Genomic DNA, 13738 nt, shown 5'->3' on the forward strand with positions numbered 1-13738 from the left:
AAAAAGTGTTGCAAAATGCAACCCTTGGAGGCCTTCACCAGGAAAATACTGAGGGTTTTTTTCATGGGGAAGGCTGTTTTCATTGTTTAAAGCAATCCTTCCATGTGGAGAGGACATGTACAATTAAGGACTAGATGTGTACTTGGAGTTTGGCTTCTGACCTGGGTGTGTTGGCAAATAGGCCTGAACTACAAGTTGTGTTTTGACACCACAAATAAGCATGAGGAATTAGACAGCACAGCCATCTGCAGAGAGGATGAGAGGGTCTGCCAGTGCAGCACTTTTAAGATGCTGCTTTGGAGATTTCCAAAGTGCTCCAACTCAGCCTCACAACCAGATTTCTTAAAACCTGCTGGCAACATAGCTTTTTTAAAACAAAGAAACAAACAACAACAACAACAAAATTTGCATGAATAGCATAATATTAATCCTAACCTTGAATTTAAGAAACCTTAAGATTTAAGAAAATCCTGAACTTATAAGTAATATTTGGTGGTGGGCGCATGATCAGGTGTATTCTTCTAACAACAGCTAAAATGATGCTATAATCAATTTATTTATTTCCACGATCTATTTTTGACAGTGTGGTTTTATATAATAGATTTCCACCTCTGGCAATCCGTTACTTTATATTTCTATTTTAAGTTTATATTTGTCTAAACCAAGTATCTTTCATTCCCTTCTCAATTTGTTTCTAAATTATTTACATATCTGTAGGTAACTTGACATAAAACAACACAGTAGTGCATCTAACTGAAATTCAGTAGGTACCAGCAGGATTAGCTTCAAAACAGACTATGAAGTTATCAAAGGTTTATTCTTATAAAAGCAAGCTTGAGGAACTGAAAGTTAAAAGTACTAAAAGCAACTGGTTATTTTTGTTGTATTTAGTATTTCTTCATCTTTTGTCTGATAGCCGAAATTGTAAAAGGCTTTTTAGATTGTAATAATGAAAAATAAATACCTACACGATTGGTGTAATTGATACTCAGTCCATATCTCCTATGTAACAAACATGTATCTAAAGGGTGGTAAATGATGATTAAAAAGCCAACTTCTACACTAGACATTTTATCATTTAACTGCTAACTAATACTTTCCCTTGCCACAAAGCCTTTTTCACAGTATCCCAAGAGAACTACAGCTGAAAAAAAACCCCCAAACTCGCATTTTTTCATATTAAAAGTAGGTTCCACTGGCTCACATAATAACGTCACATCTGAAATGTTCTCATACTCCACCAGGCCCCTTCTAGAAGCTCAGCCCATAGGTACCTACAAACACCAACACAACATCATCTCCTGTGGTGCTGTAACATTCTCACCAAGGTGTCACATCTTCTGGAGCTGTTGTTTCAGGCCTGATCGCACAGAGATCACCACAGGAAAAGCTTTTTCTTTATATAAAAACAAAAGAAGCTTCACTTCTGACACACGTTGGCAATTACCGCTTCCAAGTATTTTAAGCAAGAAATCACGGAATTTAATTCAGTAACATATTCTTATGAGGAATAAACATTTTTGTTAAATTAAGGGAATGTAGATTAAAAACATACTGTAAATTGGTGAATACTACACTAATTTGTGGGTGAAGTACAGCTAAGCATTGGAAATAGTGGATTCTGGTCTCATTTGGTATTCATCCAACTAACTCATCACGTTTTACCAGCTGTCCTTTATAAGGTATCACTAATGCTCGAGTGGGCCTCAGAGACTCAGATTGCATGGAAAATTATACAACTGTCATCACATCTCTGCCCAGTGGGGGATTCAGCGCTGGTTTGCAAAATGACAGCCAGATCCTGCTTATTGTCTGCATTACTGCAATAACGAAAGTGAAACTAATCTCCATAGAAATATTTTTAGAGAAAATTCAAGGCAACACATATTTGTATATTTCATATAAAGCATTTCCATAGATTTTGGGGAGGTTCCTGTTATGAGCGCTTAAATGGTAGCTTTTCATTATAATATAATCACTTCAGTGCAGGAAAACCCTTAGGCATAACTGGGAGCTGTGATCCACACTGCACCTATAGTTAGAAAAGCGATCAAAGAAAATTGAAAGAAGAGAGTGAAGCCTTGTAATCCATAATAACGTTATGAATTCATTCCACGTGCAAATATTATTCTACTCAACATTCACCGCACTGAATTAATACGGCATTCAGAAAACACTGATATGTTTATCTTCACAATAGTGTAAATAAATTGGAGTTACACATAAGAAGTCTTACCTTGCGAAGTCCCAGGACTTAAAAACAGAGCTTGAAAAAGGCATTTTCACTGTAACTGAATCTACCAATCCATAGGTGGTACATCAAATATTAACATGGGAAATGAACTGCTGAGTAAACTCTGAGCTAATTGCGACTTATTTTTTAAATATCGAGTAAGCCAGTAGATTCAGATTAGAGCACATTTTACTATAACATAACGTGCCTGCTCCCAAGATATGTTTTTCCTCTGTTTCAGTGACTACTTCAGCCTTAACCCAACAATATGACAAAGACTTTATGAAAATAAATTTTGAAAGAGCTTACAGGCCTGAGAAGAACCAAATTCTACAGTCAAGACCTTTTTGCTGTTTTTTCATATATACTTAGGACTCTTGCTCAGCAAGACTTTATTTGCTTTATTGAAAGAATAAGTGCCCTGCAGTAATGCTTATTCTGTTATTTTGCATAAAACTGTATAGAATGTGCAGCACTCCAATAGTGGAAGTTCACTTAACTGTGCTTAACCGAAACAAGAGGTTGGTTGGAAAACTGATTTTCAGGCATAGTGGCAAATTATGGGATTTCATAAACTTATCCCATGGGGAATCCACAGTTTGCTGCAAATACCAAGAGATAAAACTTCAAGGGAGCCTCCGCTACACATCTCAATATTTTATTTGTAAATCACGTCTACTTAATATTATAATTTCATTTCTGCGTACGAAACTCTTATGTTTCTTTCTTCTAATAGTCATGTCTTCAAGAATATCCTCTTCACTGTATTTTAACTTTATTTGCTGAGCTTGGATACAAGAAAAACAATGGCTATGGACTTCAGTCTAAACTGATGCTTATGTTTGACAGAAGCCTTTAAATTTTTTTCTTATGGAAACTTTCTCTCAAATGTAAATTTCTGAGTTTGACGCATTTCAGAGAGATTCTCTCCCGAAATTATTTTTCCAAGCAAAACACTTACAAATAAGATGAAAACTTAGTGTGACTGGGAATTCCTAACATGTGATCTAATTTAAGACTAAAATCCAGCAGAGCCTTCGTTCCAAGGCTATGCTGATTGCTACTTGAAGCTGGAAATGTTTTTCCCTAATGCACAAGTGATGAAGCGCACGTCAGGCTCGGAGGAAAGTTACCTTATCTGAAGTATCAGATATAGATTACTGCTGGAGTCAGCATGCCACACTAGCTGGACCATACGCTCTGTTCCGATATGAGGAATTAAGTTTCCCTGATGTCACAAATTGAACAGATAATGCAATTAACATTCCCTTTGAAGTTCACATTGACCGGGTAACCACCAGAATGAGTTGGCAAAACTTTACTGAAGTCACCGAAGTGATCTCAGCTCACCCAGACTGAGACTTCAGCTTTGACATTGTATAAACTGCAGAGAGATGTTTAAGATGCTGAATCCCTGGGAGGATATTTATAAATCAGTGTTTATTTTGTCAGGTAAATGTAGAGATCCTGTACTTCTGTCTGGAATTCCCCAGACGTGTCATGGATATGTCAGAATCGCTGCATATTCTCTGAGGAGCTGATTCTCTCGTGTGCAACAGCTACCAGGCTGCTCTCCGAAAGCCGGACGGGCAGCTGGAAACCCCAGACAAGGGCCAGGGGCTCATTTTCCTCAGCACTCCTACTGGGAGCTATCTCCAGATAGGAAAAGAGGTCCTGTCGGAAGGATCATCTATTTGGGCAAGACTAGTAAATGGGAAAGATCCATTACAAAATGTTCCATTTGCCACTAGTTACTCTAGAATACATGATTGCACAGGAATGCTGAAGCACTATTGGAGTTTGCTGCTTGTTCAATCCTTTGCTGAAAAGGTACTGTTCACAGCTTTAGAGTTTATAGTATTTAAACAATACTGAGACTGTATACGATCAAGGGTAGGACGATGAAGAATTCACTTGAAGTCTAGGCATTGAGAGCTGCTCCTTTGGGACTCTTCAATTAGTGCAATTTATAATATCACACTATGTGACGGTACAATTGACGTGTTTATGCTTACACCAATAATTCAAGACTTCCAAGCATTTATACAGAGGAGGTAACTAAATGATTAATTTAAGAAAGGAGAAAATGGAATAAAGCCAAAACTTCTATCTTCTTGAAAAAGAAAACTTAAAATTAACATCTTGGCTCCTTTACAAGACAAAATAAATATTATAGGCTCAAAGACTGAATAATTTCCGAAAGTGTTAATATTCCTTGGAAATGAAAACACAGTGATGAAAAAACAATCTTAGAGTTAAATTTTACCTGCTTTGAAAGAGAAAGAATTGGTGAAGAGGAAAATTGTGTGAGGAGAGGGAAACATCCCACCATTGTTAAAGTTTATGAGGAGATATTTGGGATGAGTGCTGAAAACTAGACTAATGACTGATGATTGGATAGAGAACTCCAAAACCACTTAGAAGAATAGATATGGAGAAGGTATGAATGGTATTATTTAACATAAGAAAGCAAGGAGTTTATACATATAAAAGAAGCCCAACTAATAAAAACATTGATAGTCATATGTTGGCAATTTAAGCAAAACTTTCTATAGTAATACAGTAAGTCACGATTAGTAACCACAATTATGTATTTTCCAAATCAATCTACAAAATAACAAGGTTTATCTCAAAAAGTCATTTTGTATTCTTAAGACATCTAAAGATCTAGAAATTCTCCTGAAGCAATTAGTATGCACCTTCTTACCTCCAAGAGCATACACGTTAAAGACTCTCTATAATCCAATAAAACAGGTGCTGATTTATTTGTCTGCCTTTTAAGGAGAAATAAATGCATTTAGCTGGTTGAATAAACAGCACCTCTCATTTCCATGCTAGCTTTAGCTCCAGCTAGGCATTTTTTATCTTCTTTCTCTGAAAACTTTTCTTTTGGTTTATTATTGTTGGGAATAATGGCAGCGCCATAAGAATTGTGTTCAGGTTTGAAACTTATGCAAAATCCCCTGATTCAACTAAAGGGAAATACACTTACCTTCTGTTGGTGATGTCTTCAGACGTCTGCAGAGCCCCTCTGTTTCCCCATAAGTCTCTTTAATTTTTACTACTGCTTCTGTTCCTCGAAGTTCCATGAGGGAGCGCAGTTCTTGCAGCGTGCACCCAAACTCTCCTGCATGGTTGGCCTCATTTCTTTGGTTCTTGGAATAAAAATCGCTATTTGTCATGTCACCCATGGTTGCCGATTATATTGCTCCACTCGATATTGTTGATACAATCTTAAAACTCTTTAAAAATGGAAGGAATCTTGAATTCCAACCTAAGAAATTAAAAAGAATCCAGTGTGTGCCCGGCGACAATTGTGGAGGATGCCTCTGGCATGCAAGGTGTCCCTGACTGTCGAGTGGTCCGCAGAACAGCTGCTCTCAAGGCTGCAGACCAGCTCCACTCCATTCACCACTTCCCATTCTGCTGCACCCAAGCTGTAGAATCTACATGGTCATTTCTTCCTCTGAACCTTTGAGAACAAACAGAAAGGCCTCATTACAAGAGTGAGCAATAACGCTTTACCAAAGGTGATTTCAAATTGATTCTCTCTATCACACAGTTTGACTTGTCGTTTAAGAAAAGCTCTGCAGAAACCCTGTGCAGACGTCCTAGAGAATGCTGCAGGTAGGCAGAGCAAGCATCGGCAGCAAGGATAACACCAGCTCTTTCTTAGATAAAACTCTCTACAGCTAAAGCACCAATAGCAGTGTTGCTTACTTTAATCAAGTGCCCAGAGCACCCGCTAATTGAGATGGCTCATGAATATTAATAAGTAAGCGATCCAGCATGCTAGATGCACCTCCAGTATGTGCGCTGGTTCATACAGCCACATCAATCTTTCATCTGACAAGAACAAAGACTCTCTCATAAAGGCTACAAGGTAACAAAAATTAGTTAAACACTACTAGTTTTCATAATGGGTTAAAGCAAAACTGGTTTTCAGTGCAAGGACAACAAAACTGGCGGAAAAACTAAAGCCACCATTACAAATTCAGAATACAATTAAATACATCACATCTTGCAGCCTTGCCTCCTGTGAAAGTCAGCACATCCCAGAAAAGAGACAGAACACTTGAGTGCCTTGGCCGGCCCAGCCCAAGCCACAGCTCACACAGGCATTGCCTGCGGAGAGCGCAACAGCCCACACAGCTTCACAACACACCTCAACACCTGCCAGCATGGAGCCAGCACACGCACACACACACACACACACATACATGCCCCCTCCTTTTTGGGGGGAGACAGCTGATTGCTTGCTAAAACCAGCCTTTAAGACCTGTTTCCCCTCCCCATATTCTAATGATGTTGGTTTAAATACTGCTGAAACCAGAGTTTTGACAGATAGTAAAGGTTTCTTTTTTGCCTCATACAGGCTAGTGTGTGTGTGCACTATCTAAACTATTGGTCTCAGAATAGTTACTCCAAATAAAAAAGATCTTTAAAAGAGCATACCATCAGCCTAATGATTGACAAACCTGGCAAAGTGCATATTTTGAATTGTCTAGGTACAGCAACAGGCAGTGGAAATGGGTACACACATAAAGAGGATCCCAAAGTGTTTCAAGTCCTACTTTTATAGCTGTGCAACAATACTAATCTCTTTCTTCCCACATAGAGTCAACATAACATGTAAGCTTGGTATTTCTACTGATATCTTAAGGCATTGCCATTGCTCTGCACGTGAGGAAGCTCAGGCCCGCTGTCTGTGTTAATTCCTCTTTGTCCGCAGTGACCTTATCTGCTTTGGAGTTGTCTAATGCACCTTCCTGAACTTCTATCGGCCTCCTCATTTACAGATAAAAACTCAACATTAGTTTGGTTTCTGTGGAGGGAAGGAAAAAAAACTATTACAGACTGTAATTAAAAGAGCAGTCAATCGCTACATGCTGCTTCTAGCCACCCTACTTACTGACATATTCTAGTGCTAAGAACTTCTGCCAACCTTGATTTTACTTACTGCTTTTCAATTTCACAACAGGAGAAGAATTTCAGCACAAAATGCCACTTACAGTGAGCAATAAAGAGAAACCAGAAGTAGTAATTAAAAAGCACCTTCCTTTGCCAAGCAATAGCCAAGAAGGAGACACTTTGCTCTGTCAACACCACGCAACTTTCCACGCTTGTGTGCTGGACAGCGTTCACCGTATCAGCTCTTTTCTAGATAATTCCTTGTGTATAGCATGCAGGAAAGACCTTATCCACTTACTGCTTTATCTGTTTTTAGATAGGATGGACTGCTATTCTGAATAGAAATAACATCAGCCTGTAAACTTCTTTCGAAAAAATTGCAGGATAAAAATGTCACAAATGTGCAGTAAAACAGATTTCATCCCAAGAGGCACCAGATCACCACTTCCACTGATAATATGCCCTCTCTTCCTAAAAATCAGCATTTCAGACTCTTTGTGGTTCCATCTATGATAAGCTTTTGCTGACAGCCACATCTAAAAGCAGATTCAGATGTGATCGGGAAAAAGAATATCCAGAAAAATGTTGTGAAAAATGAGGCATCATTAATAATAATGAATAGATAAAATGACAGAACGCTATTTACTTCCAGTGGGCAAAAAAGAATCTATTCCTAAGATAAGTAAACTTCAAGACGTTCAACACTGGGTATCTAAAACAGCCGTAATGTTAAAAAATACACCACTCACCTATCAGAGAATTTACAGGGCTTTGCTGGTCCTGAGGCCTTTTAAAACATTCTTCTAATAAAATAAAATTGTTCTTAAACTTTTCCATAACACCACAGTGAAAAGACAACTATTAGTGTTTTCCGAGGAGAACCATCTACTGATTTCACTAGTGATGCAAAGGATACTAAACGCAGTGCCAAAGACATTACCTACGTTATTTTTCGGTGGGATGTGTCCACTACGCTCAGTCAAAGCATCTCTTTTGACTCACTGTGCCATCACTACACACTAATGTATTTGCTTCTCTTCTTAGAAATTCATTGTCATTTGTCAGCCACAGCAAGACAGTGTTGGTGCTTTTTAGTATGTTTGAGTCACTTGCCTGCTTAATTTTTAATTTCACTTTCAATTAAATGTTAATCAATAAATAACAAATATGAAGTTTACACTTCCTTCACTGCTTTAAAATCAAATGACTCAGAGTTTGTGCTCTTCATGATTCACCTAATGTTACAGCACCAGGAAAACACCATCTCACCTTTCTGAAAGGCAGATGGTAAAATACAGCAAGTAAAAAGCACAACTAATATTATCCACTGATAAGGCATCTCTCCAACCCCATGGAACAAGATATGCAGGCTTCATTCCATCTCTGAATCTCTTTTATGAAAAGTCCAGGAACCTTGCCAGGGAGGATACCAGGTCAGCATGACTGACCACCTCACTCTTCCCAAGTGGTTAATATTCCTTTTAAAAGAGCTGAGGAATAGAAAACTTGAGACTGGCATATGGCAATATTGTCCCATCAGTCAGGTGACAGGCTTTCCATCTCCAAAACAAACCAAATTACTAGAAGTGGGTGAAATGTAGTCTCCTCTACAAGTAATTGCACTAGGTTTGGGGGGGGGGGGGGGGTTGTTTGCTGTTTCTTTTTTTTGGGGGGGGGCGGGGAGCAGGTTAGAGAGATTATTTTACAAAATAAACCAAATCACTGATATTTCCAAGATAGGTCAACTACCAAGAAACTCTGATTATAAAAAAAAAAAAAAAAAAAGCAGGAGATAATCATCCCTTTTCAAATCAAAATGGATGCCTGACATTATTCAGGATTCCATTCAGCTCTGCCTTGATCCACAACACAGCTGCTCTCTGGTCTCACAGGAGCTGCAGATCCAGACACTCTCTGAAGAGAAGCAGGCACAGGACTGATCTCTATCACGGATGTCTAAATCAGGTGACCTGAATTTCAAGCTAGGGGTACCTGCTTCCACTGGTCATAGGGCAAGTCTGCATAACTAGCTGACAAAAGATACCCGATGGCATTTTAAACCAATCCCACCACTACGGTCTGAGATCCATGGGGAATAACATCTCCAGCAGGCAAAGGGAACAAGGTTGGGCAAGCCATGAGGTCCAGCAGCAGAAGATGCATTGCGCAGGGGTAGGAACTAGCCAGAGAGATCAAGGACTTCTCCCTTTCTTGTAAGAGGAGGGATGGGTCCCCTCTCAGGGCCCCCAGGCCAAAATTTCTCAACTCAAGGTTCACTCAATCTCTTTCAATCCAAAAACCATCATCTACGGTGTGCATCAAAGTGTTTAATTTGTAACCAAATGCCTCCCAGGGCACAAGGAGCCACCACCCTCAAACGCTGAAGCCCAGCTTTTGACACCATTCTAGCACACCATCACCTCCTCCTCAATTATGTATCTTTGGTCTCACTATTCCCTATCACAATTTGTAGGGAAACCAGTCTTCCACAGACATGGTCGGCAACAGAGAAATAAAAATCTCTCTTAACTGACAACTTAATTTCACACACAATGTTACACTGTTCTTCCAGACAAAAGCGGCAGCTTTTAATAAAGGTTATTTCTTTTTATTTCTTCTCAGCAATGTTTCTGAAGCAAGCTACACAAACAAGAAATTTGGGTAAAAAATTTCACAAGGTGCAGTTTGAAAACAACAGTATGCTGTGGACAAAAAGACAAAATAATAGCCCATCTGGATTCACTGCAGGTAGGAAAATACTTCACATGCTAGAAAACCCGAGTAAAATACTGTCCTTATTTTTCTCACTAAAAAGCCAGAATATAAGTCTTCACCTTGGTCTGAGATTTTGTTTGCCAAAGAAGTCACAGATTTTTGTTGTACAAACACATTATATATTCACATTATTTGTTGCTTGTTCTTTTTCTTCCAGAGTAGCTGTGTCTTGGGGAACAGACTTCCATTCCTGTAGAGCCCAAGTCAAATATTTTTCATCTTCTAGCTCCTTGAAGGAAACGTATGCCAAATAAAACAGAAGCAATTTGGATAAGCTAACTGCAGGCCTGCTGGGAAAACTATTCTTTGATTTCCCTAATCAGGAAAAGTCTCATCTTGGAAGCTTGTAAATATTTCCACAGTGTGTTACAATGATTTCTCAGTAGATATCTTACCAAGTATTCAGACATTTGATTTCATTTGTACTTCTACTGGCTCAAAAATCAGTAGCAAGGTAACAAACAGGATTTTACCAGTTCAGAATTGCAAGACCTGTATTTTACAGTCCTGAAAGGCCTGGACAAATAATGGATTCATGACAACTCAAAATAAAAAAAAAGGGGGGTGGGGGGGCAATATATTAATAACTTGACTGTTTTCTCTAAATAGTCATCTAAGATTATGCTAGCTCTGGTCTCAAAATCTGATGATGAAGGAACTGCTTGCAGTACAGGAAGAAGGATGAAAAGGTAATCGCTTCTTAATGTCCTGGCAGAGGCTCAGCCAGGGCAGAGACAGCAAAGCCCCGTTATTATTCTCTCATCTTGCACCTGGGCGGAAGGCACGCAGATCTGGTGCCCCCAAATTAACCTAAGGAAATTAGCAGTGCCACTCTTCTGTATGCGGCATTACTGTCCCACTCGGATTATTACTTGGCTGTGGATATAATGCTAGCTGGTCCACTGGGACCTATAGAGAACACCCAAATTAAGGGGGGAAACAGCACTGGAAGAGTCACATTTTAGTGAGTAGTAGGTATTTGACCAGATTTATTCATATTAATGGCATTAGAGATACCAGTGCTCGATAAAACAGGACTGGAAGCAAATTTAAGGGAATTTTCCCTTGAGTTTGAGTGAAATAATCTGAGGGTTTTTTTGAGAACACAATTCCTCAAGTTCTGATGGCAGGCGTGGGCAGCAACAGGCTGACAACATATTGCAAAGGATGAAAAACTCGTGGCAGCCCTTTGCAAGGTAAAAACAGTTGAGAAAGAAAACCATAACCTGCTCTGTAGAAGTCTCCAGATGAGCAAAATAAAGTGTGGCCCAGTTGTGCCGCCTTTTACAATTTCCTGTTCTTTTCACATCAAAGACAAAACATCCATCCATTTGTGAATATAATCTGTGTGGACCAGAGTGAGAAAAGGATCGTGTAGCTGAGCAGCCAGTGAAGACAACCAGACGTGAGATGCTCAAACATAGACTCTCTTAAAACAAACACTGACTGGGAAATTTAATTATCAGGAATGCACAAGATGAAGAAGAAACTAAGGAAAACCACCGTTTGAATAAAAGCAGGTTGGCACCTTCAAAAGTGTGAAATTTTGGGTTAATACCAAGAAGCCGAACAGTTAAAAAAAGAGAAACTGAACTTGGTAGCTCAACGTTGACTGAAAATATTCCTGACTTCGTCACTACATTTCTTACTGAATATCAAGTTGCATTAAGGTAAATTGGACATAATTCATTCATGATGAGCACACAAGAATGAGACTTTCGTACACTCCATCTACAAAAAAATAGAATTTCATCTACGATGGTTCCTTTGGCTGTTGTTCTAAGAGAGAAATATATTTTCCCTGATCATATGATGACATAAAGACAATCAAGTTAAGGTATTATTTTAAAAATATTACAGAATTAAAAGTTGTGCGGTTTTGTCTTTTAAAATCACAGACAACTATGATAGTCCCTAAAGCAACAACTGTTCCAGTCCTGTCAGTAGGAACGCACAGCTCCAGGCAGCCTGGGCTGCTTGAACCGGTTTTGCTATCAGGTAAGCTAAAGAAAAATTATTCCATGCCTCCTCTAAGATACTGTTGATTATCTGAAGGCAAAAAAAGGCACTGTCACAAAATGAATCTTTATTAGAGGGGCACAAAATACTATTAATTTCCCTTATAAAATAAGCCTATTGACATAGGGCTTCTAACAAACAGAATCAAACTTTTCCTCAAATTTGCTGATTTTTTTTTTTTTTTTCCATGCTGTAGCAGTAAAGGAAACTTAAACAATTGTGAAATAAACCTGCATCCAGTGCCCTGTTACAGTGGACAGTTATTCAGTCTATGATTTGATACAGAGCTCATTTTCCACCATTACTCATGTAAATGGTTACAGCAAGGCCAAACGAACTCCTGACAGGAACAAAAATACTATTAAAGGAATCAATTCAGTCCCACTACAGTCAACGAAATGACTCTATCATGACTTCTAGGGGACTGGATCAGGTCCTGCAGATGAAACCCTACCTTCTCCGACGCCGCAATTTCACTCTCTATGAATGCTGTTAGCAGACAGACTGCAATAAGAAACCGCATCATGTTTATTATGGCTCATCACTGAGCGCTCGCCTGTGGTACGAAGCGTTCCCGCCTTGGCTGGGCCTCCGTGCCCACAGCCCCCCACGGCACCTCAGCTGCTGCCCAACAACTCACCTCCCAGGCAAAGACATTTCTCTCATCAAGCCTGTACTAGCCACAAGTTTTAAGAGCCCTCTCTCATTTCTTGCTGGTACTAACATGAATTTATTTTGTTTTGCTTTCAGTGATAAAATGAAAGGTTATTTTTCATTAGCTATTTATTCTCCCACTACTCTAAACTGAACACTGAAAAGCAGTTATTGCATTTCTTTTATTCACTGCCTTCCTACACAACACATATTCTTATTCTTTGGGGTTGTACTTCTGGCACCAAACAAAGATCCATTCTACACCTAGATAAGCTTTAGGAAATTCATGTTTTCACGTGTAGTTGCATTGCTTTTCTGCAGCGATTACCACAGCACAGTTGTTCCAAGGAAGGCCAACTTCCAACCTATGTTATCAATGTAATTGAAAACACATCTGGAAAAAAGCTAAGGATATTCAGACTTCAGATATCATTAAATAAAGTACGTTTAGGGAAAAGAAGAAAAGAAAATCTCAGTTAAATGTTGTAAAAGTAACAGCTGCTCAGGTGAGGAACATATCCCAGCACAGAGCCAGGGCCCAGCACAGATTATCGCATCAGTGGCAGAGATGGGGGAGGCAGGTGGAGCTTTTCTTTGGCAGAAAACACACAGAAGAGGTTTCATCCAGGGACGTAGAGAGATCTCCTGATCGGGTATAAGCTCATCTGCATGGTCTCCAGGACAAAATTTTAAACATTTCCTCAACTGGGCTGAAGTGCCCTTTTTTCTTTTTCCCGCCAAAACCTAATGCTGTGCTAAAGTCCATTACGATATCAAACTGCAGGATAAGGATGAAAAATCTTTTTAAATAATTAAAAAAAAAAAAAAAAGTCCAAACTCAGACTCCAATTCAGATGTTTTCTTTGCTTCATTGAAAGCAAATTACTGAAACAAACACTAAAAAGACAGCGCATTCTACATCTGTCCTTCATTCATGCATTTTACATATCACCAGACTTCTTAAATGTAGAATTTGAATTACAACATGACCTTTGCCACTGAGAAGACAGCAGTTTGAAGCACGCAATTTCAAGGGATTTTGAGAAATCTGTGCTTTTACAGTCTATGTGCCTGGTATCTGATTATATCTCATTTTAATCAGCAAATTCTCCAGAACAGCTTAAAGGAAATAGGTTATCTAGCTCC

At 39.0% G+C, this 13738-nt stretch overlaps 1 protein-coding gene across 7 annotated transcripts in view; it reads right to left on the reverse strand.

The window, feature by feature from the left end:
* The window catches only part of ATP2B2 (ATPase plasma membrane Ca2+ transporting 2), a gene marked incomplete at its 5' end in the record, with an annotated part of 164422 nt that extends 158998 nt beyond the window's left edge, over positions 1-5424 (reverse strand). For 5 of the 7 annotated variants that reach the window (XM_080350820.1, XM_080350823.1, XM_080350822.1 and 2 more), the window contains one exon: positions 5226-5424. In XM_080350820.1, the coding sequence (XP_080206946.1) occupies positions 5226-5424 (199 nt within the window). Of the gene's footprint in view, positions 1-5219 lie in introns of all 7 variants that reach the window. The other 2 variants (XM_080350821.1, XM_080350817.1) reach the window with 1 other exon arrangement.
* Between the last annotated feature and the right edge of the window lie 8314 nt (positions 5425-13738).

The sequence above is a fragment of the Nesoenas mayeri genome (genome assembly GCF_963082525.1).
Source record: "Nesoenas mayeri genome assembly, chromosome: 10".
NCBI lineage: Eukaryota > Metazoa > Chordata > Aves > Columbiformes > Columbidae > Nesoenas > Nesoenas mayeri.